General features: G+C 36.2%; 1 protein-coding gene across 2 annotated transcripts in view; it reads left to right on the plus strand.

The window, feature by feature from the left end:
- Positions 1 to 12,458, plus strand: part of LOC127175889 (Kv channel-interacting protein 1-like) — a 72,296-nt gene that overhangs the window by 20,091 nt on the left and 39,747 nt on the right. Inside the window, exon 1 of one of the 2 annotated variants that reach the window (XM_051127204.1) lies at positions 932 to 1,314. The exons of the other annotated variant lie outside the window; for it this stretch is intronic. Within the exon in view, the coding sequence (XP_050983161.1) occupies positions 1,257 to 1,314 (58 nt within the window). The 5' untranslated portion in view covers positions 932 to 1,256. Of the gene's footprint in view, positions 1 to 931; positions 1,315 to 12,458 lie in introns of those variants that run through there. 2 annotated transcript variants of the gene reach the window in all.

Genomic DNA, 12,458 nt, shown 5'->3' on the forward strand with positions numbered 1-12,458 from the left:
ACTATTACGAATCACGTCTTTGAATCACCACAAGTTCATCGTCTGTGTACTCCAGCTCAAAAAGGTAGAGTATGTTGAAAAACTCCATGTTATTTTCTCCTACAACTTCAGAATCGTCCGACATTGTTGTACCTTTTTGTTTGTAAACAGCGTTTGATTTACTTGCACTTTCTTAGTCTTTGCGCGTTCGCTTTGTAAACACTGGGTCTGTGGTTCCGCCTATGTTCCACATGACCTTTCGACATAATTCAATAGTTCGTGTACGTGCATCCCAGAGCCTGTGCTACACGAGCTTTTGTGCTTAAAAAGTATACAAATTTTTATTTTCCGAAAAAAAACGACAGATCGTTTTGCTAGATAAGACCCTTCTTCCTCGGCTGGGATCGTTCAGAGCCATTTGAAGCTGCATTTAAACTACATTTTGGAAGTTCAAAATCGGGGCACCAGTGAAGTCCATTATATGGAGAAAAATCCTGAAATGTTTTCCTCAAAAAACATAATTTCTTCACGACTGACGACAGAAAGACATGAACATCTTGGATGACAAGGGGGTGAGTAAATTATTTGTGAATTGTTGTTCTGGAAGTGGACTTCTCCTTTAACGGCATTTTCTGATTTATGGAATGATAAAAATAATAAAATAATTTTAACATACCATTTCACAAAACGTATAATACAATCCAGTTATCTTAATGCACTGTGATTAATCAGTCAAATACCGGTTGTCATTTTTACCCTTTTCACCTTTGCTGTCTTGCCTTAAAAGCTAGTAAGCTGGAAAAGCTTCATGTTGAGCCCTGTGAAATGAGAGATGGATTTTCTGAAGTGTTTTCACTTTTGTCTAGAAGGTCAGGCTGTCGTTTCTGCTTTGGTATGACGCCACACGCGCTGAAACGCACACCAGAATCGCTCGCTCACTTCCTCTGTTCTTTATTCCTCTGCCAGAGTGTTTCTGTCTCCTGAGATTTTTCTCATTCCCTGGTTGTCGCCCTCTTCCTCTTTGGCATTAACTCTCCCTCGCTCTCTTTATATTTGTCTCCAGGGTGGAAGGACGAGAAACAGAGAGAGAGAGAGATTTGGACGGACAGAGAGAAAGGGAGAAAGATTAATATGCGTTGATGGAGGAGAATAGAGAGAGGAAGGATCTACAATTTAAGTGCAGACACACGCTGAACTAGACGTCAATAAACACGTTTCGCTCTCATCTGAGCGCAGCACTGTCTCATGCTACAGGTGTGTAGTGGCGGACGGCAGTTATGGGTCTCGTCATGGGAACGTTCTCCATGCAGAGCAAACAGGTGAACTATCACACAGGTAGGTGCGTTTCTCTGCGTTTTAGAAATGTTGCACTCGTAGATTTTTTTTGCTTTGTGGAGAAAATTAGGTTTTTCTGAACAGGAAAAACTTGCATTGTTAAGGGGGTTCATAAGTGTTTTTTTAGCATGTTCCTATGTGTTGCTAGGGTGTTCTGGGTGGTTGCTAGGTGGTTGTTTATTGTCTGCAGTGAAAAGCGTCTCTGTGATCTTATGGTCTGTAGATATGACTCAGGTTTCTTTTTCAGTGTGGGATTTTGTTCACCTTTTTATGGTTCAGCAGATGAAAATAATGTGTCTAACACTTAGAATGAAGAAAAATGATTGTCTAAGTAATTTGCACTCAGAAACATCACATTTAGTTAAAAAGAAACAGCAAGCAACTCATTGAAACATGTTAAATTTTGAAGAACTTTGAAAAATCATTTTTTACAGTGTTATAGAGATTTGATCGGATCACTAAGGATGAGTACTAATAATAGTGATGCTCGAATGGGCAAACTGCACTAATAAGCATTTGTGGTATGCTGTTTGAATTTCATTGGTGTGATGTTGTGCTCTATAATATGAAGTTTTCTTACTACAGTAAGTGCATTAACCTTTATAAACAAATGAGCGAGGAATGCTTTTATGTGTTTGGTTAGTAGGAGTTTGTTTGTGTTTCTTATGAAACACTGGCAAAGCCTATCGTTTGTGTGTGAGTGGTGTTAACTCGTAGATCTCTCTGTCATGCGATTGCTTTCTCTCAATGTTCCCGGACGAGACGTTGTGTAAATACACAATGAGCTGGCGGTCTATAAAAGGTTATGGTATTCGCTCTAGCATTAAATCAGCTTCTCTGTGTGTGGCGTTATGAAAATCAGAAAATATATAAGGTTTATGTGACAGCTGGATTTAGGGTCAGGCCATTGGGATTCACAGTGGTATGGCCGTTGTCAAAAGGGGAAAAAGGCTATTTATTTATTATTCTCTACCATATACTGAGTATATTAAAGGAATAGTTCACCCAAAAATGAAAATTCTGTCATTAATTACTCACCCTCATGTTGTTCCAAACCTGTAAGACCTTTCGTTCATCTTCAGAACACAAATTAAGATATTTTTGATGAAATCCAAGAGTTTATGACCCTGCATAGACAGAAACGCAACTGACACGCTCAAGACCCAGAAACATAGTAAGGACATTGTTAAAATAGTCCATGTGACATCAGTGGATCAACCGTAATGTTATGAAGCTATTAGAATGCTTTTTGTGCACAAAGAAAACAAAATAATGACTTTTTTCAGCAATTGCTTCTCCTCCGAGCATCGAAGACTGACACAGAGAAGAAATAGTTAAATAAAATAGTTTTTTTTTTGTTTTCTTTGCGTGCAAAAAGTATTCTCATAGCTTTATAATTTAATCAAATTTTCGTATTTACATGTATTTCATCAAAAATATCTTAATTTCTGTTCCGAAGATGAACAAAGGTCTTACAGAATTGGAACGACATGAGGGTGAGTAATTAATGACAGAATTTTCATTTTTGGGGGAAACTATCCCATTAATGGCTTAGAATGCAGACATCATATGAAGTATGAAAATATTTCAAAAAGATTCTGTTTGCATGTTATAATAGGTCAGGCTTACAATGTGTTACAATAACACTTCATTTTACACATTAGGGGACAGATTTACTGAACAGGACAAATTAGCACGAGAGCGCAATCTCGAAACAGAGCTGATGGGCGTGGAAATTTCTGCGGGTGATTAACTGACAGCATGCAAATTAAAGTAGTAGTCCACTTCTAGAAAAAAAATTGATAGATTATGTAGTCACCCTCTTGTCATCCAAGATGTTCATGTCTTTCTGTCTTCAGTCGTAAAGAAATTGTTTTTTGAGGAAAACGTTTCAGCATTTTTATCCATATAGTGGACTGATATGGTGCCCCGAGTTTGAACTTCCAAAAATGCAGTTTAAGCTTAGTTGTGGCTTCAAACAATCCCAAATGCAGTTGTAAACGATCCCTGATATGATTCTTTAGGGTCTTAATGAAAAGTCTATAATATACTTTGGTTAAAAATTCTCAATGGTTGTGTAAAACACCACCCTTTTTACCTTGCCAAAATCAGCTCTGCAAAAATCATCCTGTTCTGGTCGAGGCTGCGTTAAATGTTAATGAGCTCTACTTGCCCTGCCCCTCTCTTCTCTATGTGGAGTGACAAGCCTGTTTACTTTAGTCACATTTAGCCACTAAACATGCTAACTAGCACATTATTAGGAAAGGTGATTGTAGAGATTCATTAAAAAAACCCTTATGCTCATTCTGCTGTAGGTGAAGCTGGATCACAAATGATTTGCGCGAACATAGACGCATTTATGTAGATCGGGAGACGCATTCCCTTCACAAATAAACGTAATCTACTGCATCTTCAGCGGCTCAGATGTCGGGAGTAAATGACGACCACTATGTTCATTATTACATCCAACAATACAACACCTCAATCGCTCAATCGGAGATATTATTGTCTAACTTACATCCCTGCTCCGGCATCGAAACAATGGCAGTCGGACTGTGACAGCTGATCTGAGGTAAGACGCTCATGTCAGTCAACTATCGTGGGAGCGGCCTCAGGCATCAGGCATCTGAGAATAGTTTGATTTGAAACATAATTTCTTTACGACTGAAGAAAGAAAAACATTAACATCTTGGATGACAAGGAGGTGAGTACATTATCTGTAAATCTTTGTTCTGGAAGTGAACTTCTTTAAAGAACAGAGTCGCAACATCTCATTTACATATCGACCAATGCAGTATACCAAGCGCAGCGCAAATTAGCGTAATCACAAATAAAGAATAAAGAAATAAAGAAGCCACAGTACGTTGAAAAGAATGGGAGGCCAAAAAAAATGAAGGTTTGCTAGACTTTCTTTTGATAGACCTGGTATTGCGAGACTCCTAGTTGAGGCTTCCAAGTCATCATCTATTTCCTGAAGCAAACTGCTTGGCTTGGCAAACAATATGTTAGGATAATGTGTTCTTCTGGCATTCCAAATAAATTAATACTGGTGGAAAAACTCCTCTCCCTTCTACCACGCGCTCTCTGTTCTCTGCGGTGCCTCCTTCTAGCAACAACAGTTGCAGCCATTTCAAATGCAAAATAGTTTCAACATGCTGTTTTTGGTGTTAAATGGTGCAATTACCAGTAATTTGACAAGCACAAACGTTAGTTAATCACGTTGTGTGATTCTCCTCCCATAAATTTTGCGTCTGAAAGTTAAACAAATGCATATTCAGTAAGGTCACAGTTACAGTGTAATGCATTTATTAAGAATTTCTCTAAAAAGACTAAAACTCATTGTATAGGTTTGATATTAAGGTTTTATTATGATAGACACAGATTTAACTGCTGTGACTCGCAACATGCCTTTATGTTAAAATGAAATGAAACCACTTTTCATAAAGAAACAAGAACATGGTAGTCTTTTCAATGAAATACCAATGGTTATATAAGCTAATTATGCATTTTTTATAGCAACTTGTTTACTACATTCTTCATTCTTTCAAGCAGACATATTTATATAAATAAATTTAGCTTAATCAGTATTAGGGCTACTAGTGATTCAGTCAAGAGCAGTGAGTGATTTTCTGTCTTTCTTTGTAGCTTGAGTAACATCAGTGCCAAAGACAATAACAACTAAATTAGGCTGCTGGTCCTTTAAAACCGAATGCACGGATGCAATGTACTGATAAATGTCCAATATTCTTCCAACTGTTTACGTTCACTCAAGACGTAACCGAGTGTGTTTACGTGGATACTTGTCAAAACTGACAATTCAACATCGTTTTTTGTGTATTTCTCTGTATGTGACGTGAAAAAATACTTGTGCGCTGTGCGAGAGGCGCTGCTTCGGTGTCTGCGCTCAGAAATCTGGACCGAATTGAGTTCTCTTTTGCGTCATCAAATTTATCCATATGTCTGCTCTTCTCTAACTCCCAAATATTGACATTTTTGGACGTTTTATGAGACATGGATTTTCATCATTTTTGTCATTCAAAATGAGTTTTTGTTTCGTTATCATCTTGTTTTCGTCTGTGAAAAAATGTTGTTGACGAAAATTATTTGCCAACCAAATTAACACTGGTTTCACACCTTTTCAACGCTAATTCTTTACTGCGCATCTAGTAAATCCTGACAGTCCTATTTTAACGCCAAAAGACAGTTTGCACTGGCAGTAAATCTGGCCCCAAGTGTCCATGTGTCCAAAGACACATAGAAATACGAAAACGGTTCACTCCTATACTTATGAATGGGAGAAATTGCAGCATGCAATATGGTGGAATAGTCCTACCTTCTTAATGAAAGAGCCAACTTGTATATTATGTATGAACTGCCGGAGGTGTTGCAAATACAGCTGCTGAGTGAACTTGACTTTCCTTGAAAGGGACTTTGATGAGTTTCTCTATCCACTGTTGACAGAAAATATAGGAAATATAATTATAAACTGGGAAATGGGATAGAAAATATACTAATAATATTAAGATATAAAAACGAAAATGTCTCATGATGGAAAACCATACAAATGCATAAGAGCTTGAACACAGTAAATAATGGAACTGAAAGACAAGGCCAAAGAAATCATTCTAGAAAGGTCAAATGTAATGTTTGTATTTTCTTCTGATGTAATAGTTTATAGTCTGCTGCACTCAACATCAGAGTTTGGGATTGAAAACTGTAATTGCCAGTTGTGACCTTTTAAATTCAGTCTGTTGTACATAGACTAGACTGAAGCAGATTGAATAACATCTGTATGAACAGGTAACTGAAGTCAGTCCTTATTTCTAACTGAGAATGCAACCATAGCAACACATTTCCAAAGAAAATGCTACTGGCGATTTCTTCTGTGAAACTCTTTGTACTGATGCTACAGTGTTGTAAGTGGTTGCCAGGGTGTTGCTAAAGTATTTTGGGTGGTCAAAAGAGCCCCTATCCTTTGACCATATCGCATATATATGTCCTGAAATTGTCGTAGTATATAATGTGATTTGCGGGTCACTGAGTGTATGTTAACTAGCAGCGAGTAAGAGCCGTGTCCTGGGCCGCATTAGCATTCAGATCACTAGCTGCTGTGCTTTTGTATCGGTATCCTGACATACAGAGGTCTGTGCTGTGGGATCACAGGTCTCCTCTACTAATAACTAATGGCTAAATTAGCTTTCATGAATAAATAAATTCTAGATTACTATCTGTCTGTGTAAGTCATACTAATGAAGCACTTTTGGCCCAAGGCTCCGTGGGAGATTGGCTTCGTTTGTTCACATTCCTTTAAATGAAGTGGAAGTATTTCACTGAGCTGCTGTGCGTATGTGTGAGGTAGAGTGTGTTCGGCTTCTTATCTTCAATTCACACGGACAAAGCCACTTAGCTGCGTTTGCTTTAACCCTCTGACATGTCTATAATTAAACCACAAAGGAATATAATATTTCCTAACGTTTCATTTTACTAGAATAACAAGAATGTGGTACTTGCCAGTATCACTGATGTCACATGGACTATTTTAACAATGTCCTTACTACCTTTCTGGGTCTTGAACGTGGCAGTTACGTTGTTGTCTATGCAGGGTGAAAAAGCTCTCAGATTCCATCAAAAATATCTTAATTTGTGTTCTGAAGATGAACAAATGTCTCATGGGTTTGGAACGATATGAGCGCGAATAATTAATGACAAAATTTTTATTTTTGGGTGAACTATCCCTTTAATTTTTCAAATCTGATTACGTAATCCAGATTGCATGTAATCAGTTACAAGCCAGCACTGTCGGTAGTGGTTTGGATGTAATATCACAACATGAATGTTTACCAGTGGCTGTAGTGGACAAGCATCAGATATTAACCCTGTCGCTTTTTAATATGATTTTTGTCTCGGCTTTTTAATATTTCCTCTGTATTTTCACTCCCACTGGAGCTAAACACCTGCTCTGAAAGTCTCATCTCAATGCATCAGCGGATCAGTGTGTGAAATGGATGCCCAGAGCCCAAAATGAACACTTGCCAAATGATAAATGAAAGGTAAAATGAGTTTTGGCTCGTAAAACAACAGTTGGCTGAGAACTTTATTGGATTGTGCAGCATTATGTTTCAGCCGAATTATAGAAATGATTGTTTGACCTTCGCTAATGTGAGCAATTAGAATTAAACCACCTACTAAAAAAATATCTGTTGTGAATCCACTATTTTTTTTCCTACTTGGCAGAACATATGTGGAATTGCTCATATGGAGCCAACAAAATTAAAACAAAAGGATTGCGATCACAATGTGTTCAATGTTTTTGTAATAGGTGCAGTTTTACTAAGATACTAAGGTATTGTGCTGCAAGGACCATATAACCTGAGCTATTTTTCTCTAATATTTATGGACACTAATAAAACATTTATGGAACCACATTTTTCCCAAAGTGGTTATACAGGTTTTATGCAGTTGTTTTGATTGGAGAAACAAGATACTTTTCTATTTACAGCATTATTTGTTCTTCAGACATTATTATCATTATTTATTTTTTATCATTATTTTTTTCAAAGAGGTGTTAGCTTGTATGCAAAATAACTACATTTTGGTTTTGACCATTAAAAATATGTGCAAAGTAACAATTTACTCAAACTATTGAGTCACATTGAAATCCTCATATCTCTGGAATGTATGGTAGCCCCTTTTTCTGTCACTGAATAAAAAAATAAGAAAAAGGTAATCTTAATAATTCTTAATTTGTTTCTCAGAATTGTGAGATATAATCTCACAATTGCAAGTTCTAAAGTCAGAATTGTGAGATATAAACTCGTAATTCTGACTTTTTTTTATAAAGTCTGAACTGTGAGATAAAAACGTGCAAATTTGACTTTTTTTCTAACAATTCTCAGTTTTTTCTCAGAACTGAGATATAAATTCACAATTGCGACATATAAAGTCCAATTCTGAGGGGGAAAAAGACTGATATGTTCTCAGAATTGCGAGTTTATCTCTCACAATTCTGACTTATTAATTCACAATTGTAGATTATAATGTCAGAATAAAGATATAAACTCGCAATTCTGAGAAAAATCAGAATTGTGCATTTATATCTCGCAATTCTGACTTTATTTCTCTGAATTGCAATTTATTTCTCAGAATTGTGAGTGTGTTTCTCAATAACTTGCAGTTCTGAGAAATAAACAATTCTTACTTTTTTCTCGCAATTGCAAGTTTACATCTTGCAATTCTGACTTTTTTTTTCCAAAATTGCAGCAAGATATAAAATTACAACAAAGAAAAAAAGTCAGAATCATGATTTTATGTCTCAGAATTCCAACTTAATTTCGTGGAATTGTTTGTCTTGTAATTCTTATAACTCGCAATTCTGACTTCATTTCTCCGGATTGCAAGTTTATATCTCACAATTCTGACTTTATAACTCGCAATTGCAAGTTTATATCTCAAATCTGAGAAAAAAAAGTCAGAACTGCAAGATGTGATCTCACTGTTGCGAGAAAAATATAAGTGTGAGATAAAAATTGACAGTTACCTTTTTTTTTTTTACTTTTTAGTCAGTGATAGAAACGGGCTTCCATAGGAATAGAACAATATAGGACCTTAAAAATGAAGGTGCCAAAAGAATTGTTTAAGTTGTCCGATTATGCTCTTTTACGAAGTCTTGATTTAGTTTTTGGGGTGTACTAGCACTATTCTTTGCATCTTTTACAATGTTGCAGCACCTCACTTCCCAGTCTGTCTCGAACGCTTTGTTTAGTTCCGTTTTCAGTGAAACCCTCCTTCTGAAGTACCAAATGTGTTCTGATTGGTTAGCTGGTCCAGTGTGTTGTGATTGGCAAATCGTTTAGAGTGTGTTCCAGGAATGACACGCCCCTAACCACAAGCCAACAATAGGATAATCCAGAACCTTTGCAAGCACAAGCAAAGGGGTGAACGTGATTTCACCAAGTACAACATTTTCCTGGATCAAAATCCTTGTTGATCCTGGAACAACATTCCAATCAACCAATCAAAATTGAGGGATAACTTTTCAGAAACTGTCAGTTTTAAGCTTACAATCAGGGTCAGGGCTTATACACCCTTGTTAATCAGCTATCATTTCCCACTGATTTTAGGAATAAATTAGGGGTAGGGTTAGGTTTAGGGGTAGGGATTGGGTTGAGTCTGTATTTTTGGACTGTAATGTTGATCCAGGATAAACAATGTCAAAATTACCCAGCTCAACCAGGTCTCACCTCTCTCATTTTTTTAGCTGTCATAATTGGCATAATATGTTAGATGAATGGCTAAAGTCAACATTAGAGTTTACTAATAAACTTACTAATCTCAGTGTAAAAAATATAGCTGCAATCAGCAATTAGGGGCCAAGCACAACAGAGGTAAAATAAAGAGCTATGGAGCTGTCTTTCTTTATTCAGTAAAGACCAGGGTTCTCCAACCCTGCTCCTGGAGAGCTGCCTTCCTGCAGACACAAGTTCCAACCCTGCTTCAACACACCTGTCTGTAATTAGGTAGCCCTAAACACCTTGATTAGCTGGTTCAGGTGTGTTGGATTAGCGTTAAAGCCGAACAGTATAGTTGCTCTCCAGGAACAGGGTTGGAGACTCTTAAAGACATTTGTTGATAAAGAATTTTACTACAAAACTCAAAAAGGCCAACAGAGGAAAATGAGATATTGTTCAATTCGACATGCCATTTCAAATCTAACTAGACCAATTTTATGATTTTTGGTGAAATTGGTCAGAGGTTATAAGCAGAAATGTCATGTTAAATACTGGTCTTTTGACCAGTAGGTGGTGCTGTACAGAAACTATTCATGTGCCCTCATGTCATGCTTGTCTCCTGTCCTTTTTTCCACAAACTTCGTCAAATTTGTTAGCGCGCTTTACGAAAATGGTTTGGTATGTCAAAAAGCTTTTGGACAAACTGTCAAGGATAGATCTTTTGGAAAATTCAAAACTGCGAAAAATCTTGACCATAGAAATTAAAACTTTCCTGAGCCAAGGAATCAGAAGAAAAACAATTTTGCTTTTAGACTTTATGGTTCAGAAGTTATTAGCAGAAACATTAGTGAAAATTTGGCCTGTTGGTGGCGCTAGAGAGTTTGAGATAGAGACTCCAAATTTGCTGTGGTTAATGATGATACTGTCCTCTATTTGTGTGCCAAATTTTATAACTTTATTGCAAGCAATTCTATAAGATTCATAAGAATCAAAACAATACGTTAAAGCGTTCGCAAAATGCAACATTTTACTACAAAATTTGAAATGGTACATGCTCAAAATGGCTGGCATAGGAAAATTTGGTATCGTTTGATTCAGTATGGTACTCCGAATCTAATGAGATCACTCTTCTGGTTTTTGGTTAAATTGTTCAGAAAATATAAACTAAAATGTTTTTTGACCAGTAGGTGGTGCTGTGCCGAAGCTGCTCATGTGCCATCAGGTCACAACTGGAATAACACGCACCAAGTTTGATCTGAATCTGCTACGGGGTTGCAAAGATATAGTCTTATGTCCATTTTTACACAAATTTCATCAAATTTCGTTAATGCGCTTTACAAAAACGGTTTGGTATATCAAAACGCTTTCGATAACTTTTGCCAGCTTTGTCTGAAGATGATCTGAGCCAATTTTCATGAAAATTGGACAAACGGTCTAGGACGAGTTTGAAAAAAGTTGTTTTTTATTAGCAAAATTCAAAATTGCAAAAAATCTTGACCTGTAGAAATGTAAAATGTAGAGCATTCATCATGCCGCTGTTGTGTCGTTCAGTCATCATTGATCATAATTATTCATTGGCGAGTACGGAACATCCAAAAAATTAGGTACTGTTAAGTTATTTAACTATTGTGAAGCTGTTTAACGATGAACTGTAATTTTTCAACAGTTTTTAAACAAGTTGTGTGGACACACCCCTTGTCTGCCATTGGTCAGTCAAGCATATAGTCCCGCCCCTCTTTACATCATTGGTTGATTGGGTGTTGCTGTGAGAGGCTGCTCAAACAAAGTAATGTTTTAATCAAGCCACAGTTTTTACTCTGATTTCTGGGAACCAGTCTACGAATGCATCGTCTGTAGATTAAGTTTGGAGAGTATATCGATATCTTTTTAAAAACCTGATGGTGTGGAAAACAACCTGTGTTTCTGTCCTAGATGTTTCTGTCCAGAGAGAGCCTCTGAAAAGCGTACACAGGAGGTGTGTTTATTATACGGCTGTTTTATGGGCTGTTGAACAAACAGGTTGTGGGCAGATTAAATGTCTTTGAATTCTGTCTCTCTCTCTGTCTTCCAGCTGTATGAGTTTAAATGGCCCTGAAACGGCAGACATTACAGATGATTCATTCATTACATAAAGACGTACGGCTCTTCACTGAGACCTCCACAGAGAGAGGGAGGAAAATCAGGTCAGGTTACCAAGAAAAAATGAAAGGCAGTGAATGAAAACAGTGGGTGATGAGACAGAGACAGAGCTACACATCCGCTTTCTTTGTCAAGCTTTTCTGCATTTTCATTTCTCTGCCTCGCAACAATACAAATGTCACCTCATACCACATTAATATCAGCGCTTATGGAGCTTTAAACCTATAAATCAGCTTCACAACATAAAAGTACCGTGGTAATATGTCATTTTGATATGTACACTGAAAAAAATAGGTGTAGAATATACTTTATTAGCAATTTCTATATGAAAACCATTCGAAGTTCAAAAATTATTTCAAAGAAATGACAAAAAACAGTGAAGTGGACTGAAATGCATTTCAAACTACTGTATATACTATACTTTGTACTGTTATTTGTCGGGCTGTTTATCAATCATATATTATAACTAAAAATAATGATGAAGAAGAAGAAAATAAGTACAATTATTTTATTTAAATGTACACGTAATATGTGTTATTATTACTATTATTATTATGAATAATAATGATGTTGAATATAAGAAAATAGGAATAATTCTGTTAACTGTAAGTGTATTATTATTATTAATGAATACATTTAAAATGTAATAATAATACAATAATAATAATAAATACAAACATATTACATTTAAATAATAAAATAATTATTCTTATAAAACTACAAAATATTCTTATTTATATTTTGTATTATTATTATTATTATTATTATTAATAGCAA

Source organism: Labeo rohita, chromosome 14 (assembly GCF_022985175.1).
Source record: "Labeo rohita strain BAU-BD-2019 chromosome 14, IGBB_LRoh.1.0, whole genome shotgun sequence".
NCBI classification, from domain to species: Eukaryota; Metazoa; Chordata; class Actinopteri; order Cypriniformes; family Cyprinidae; genus Labeo; species Labeo rohita.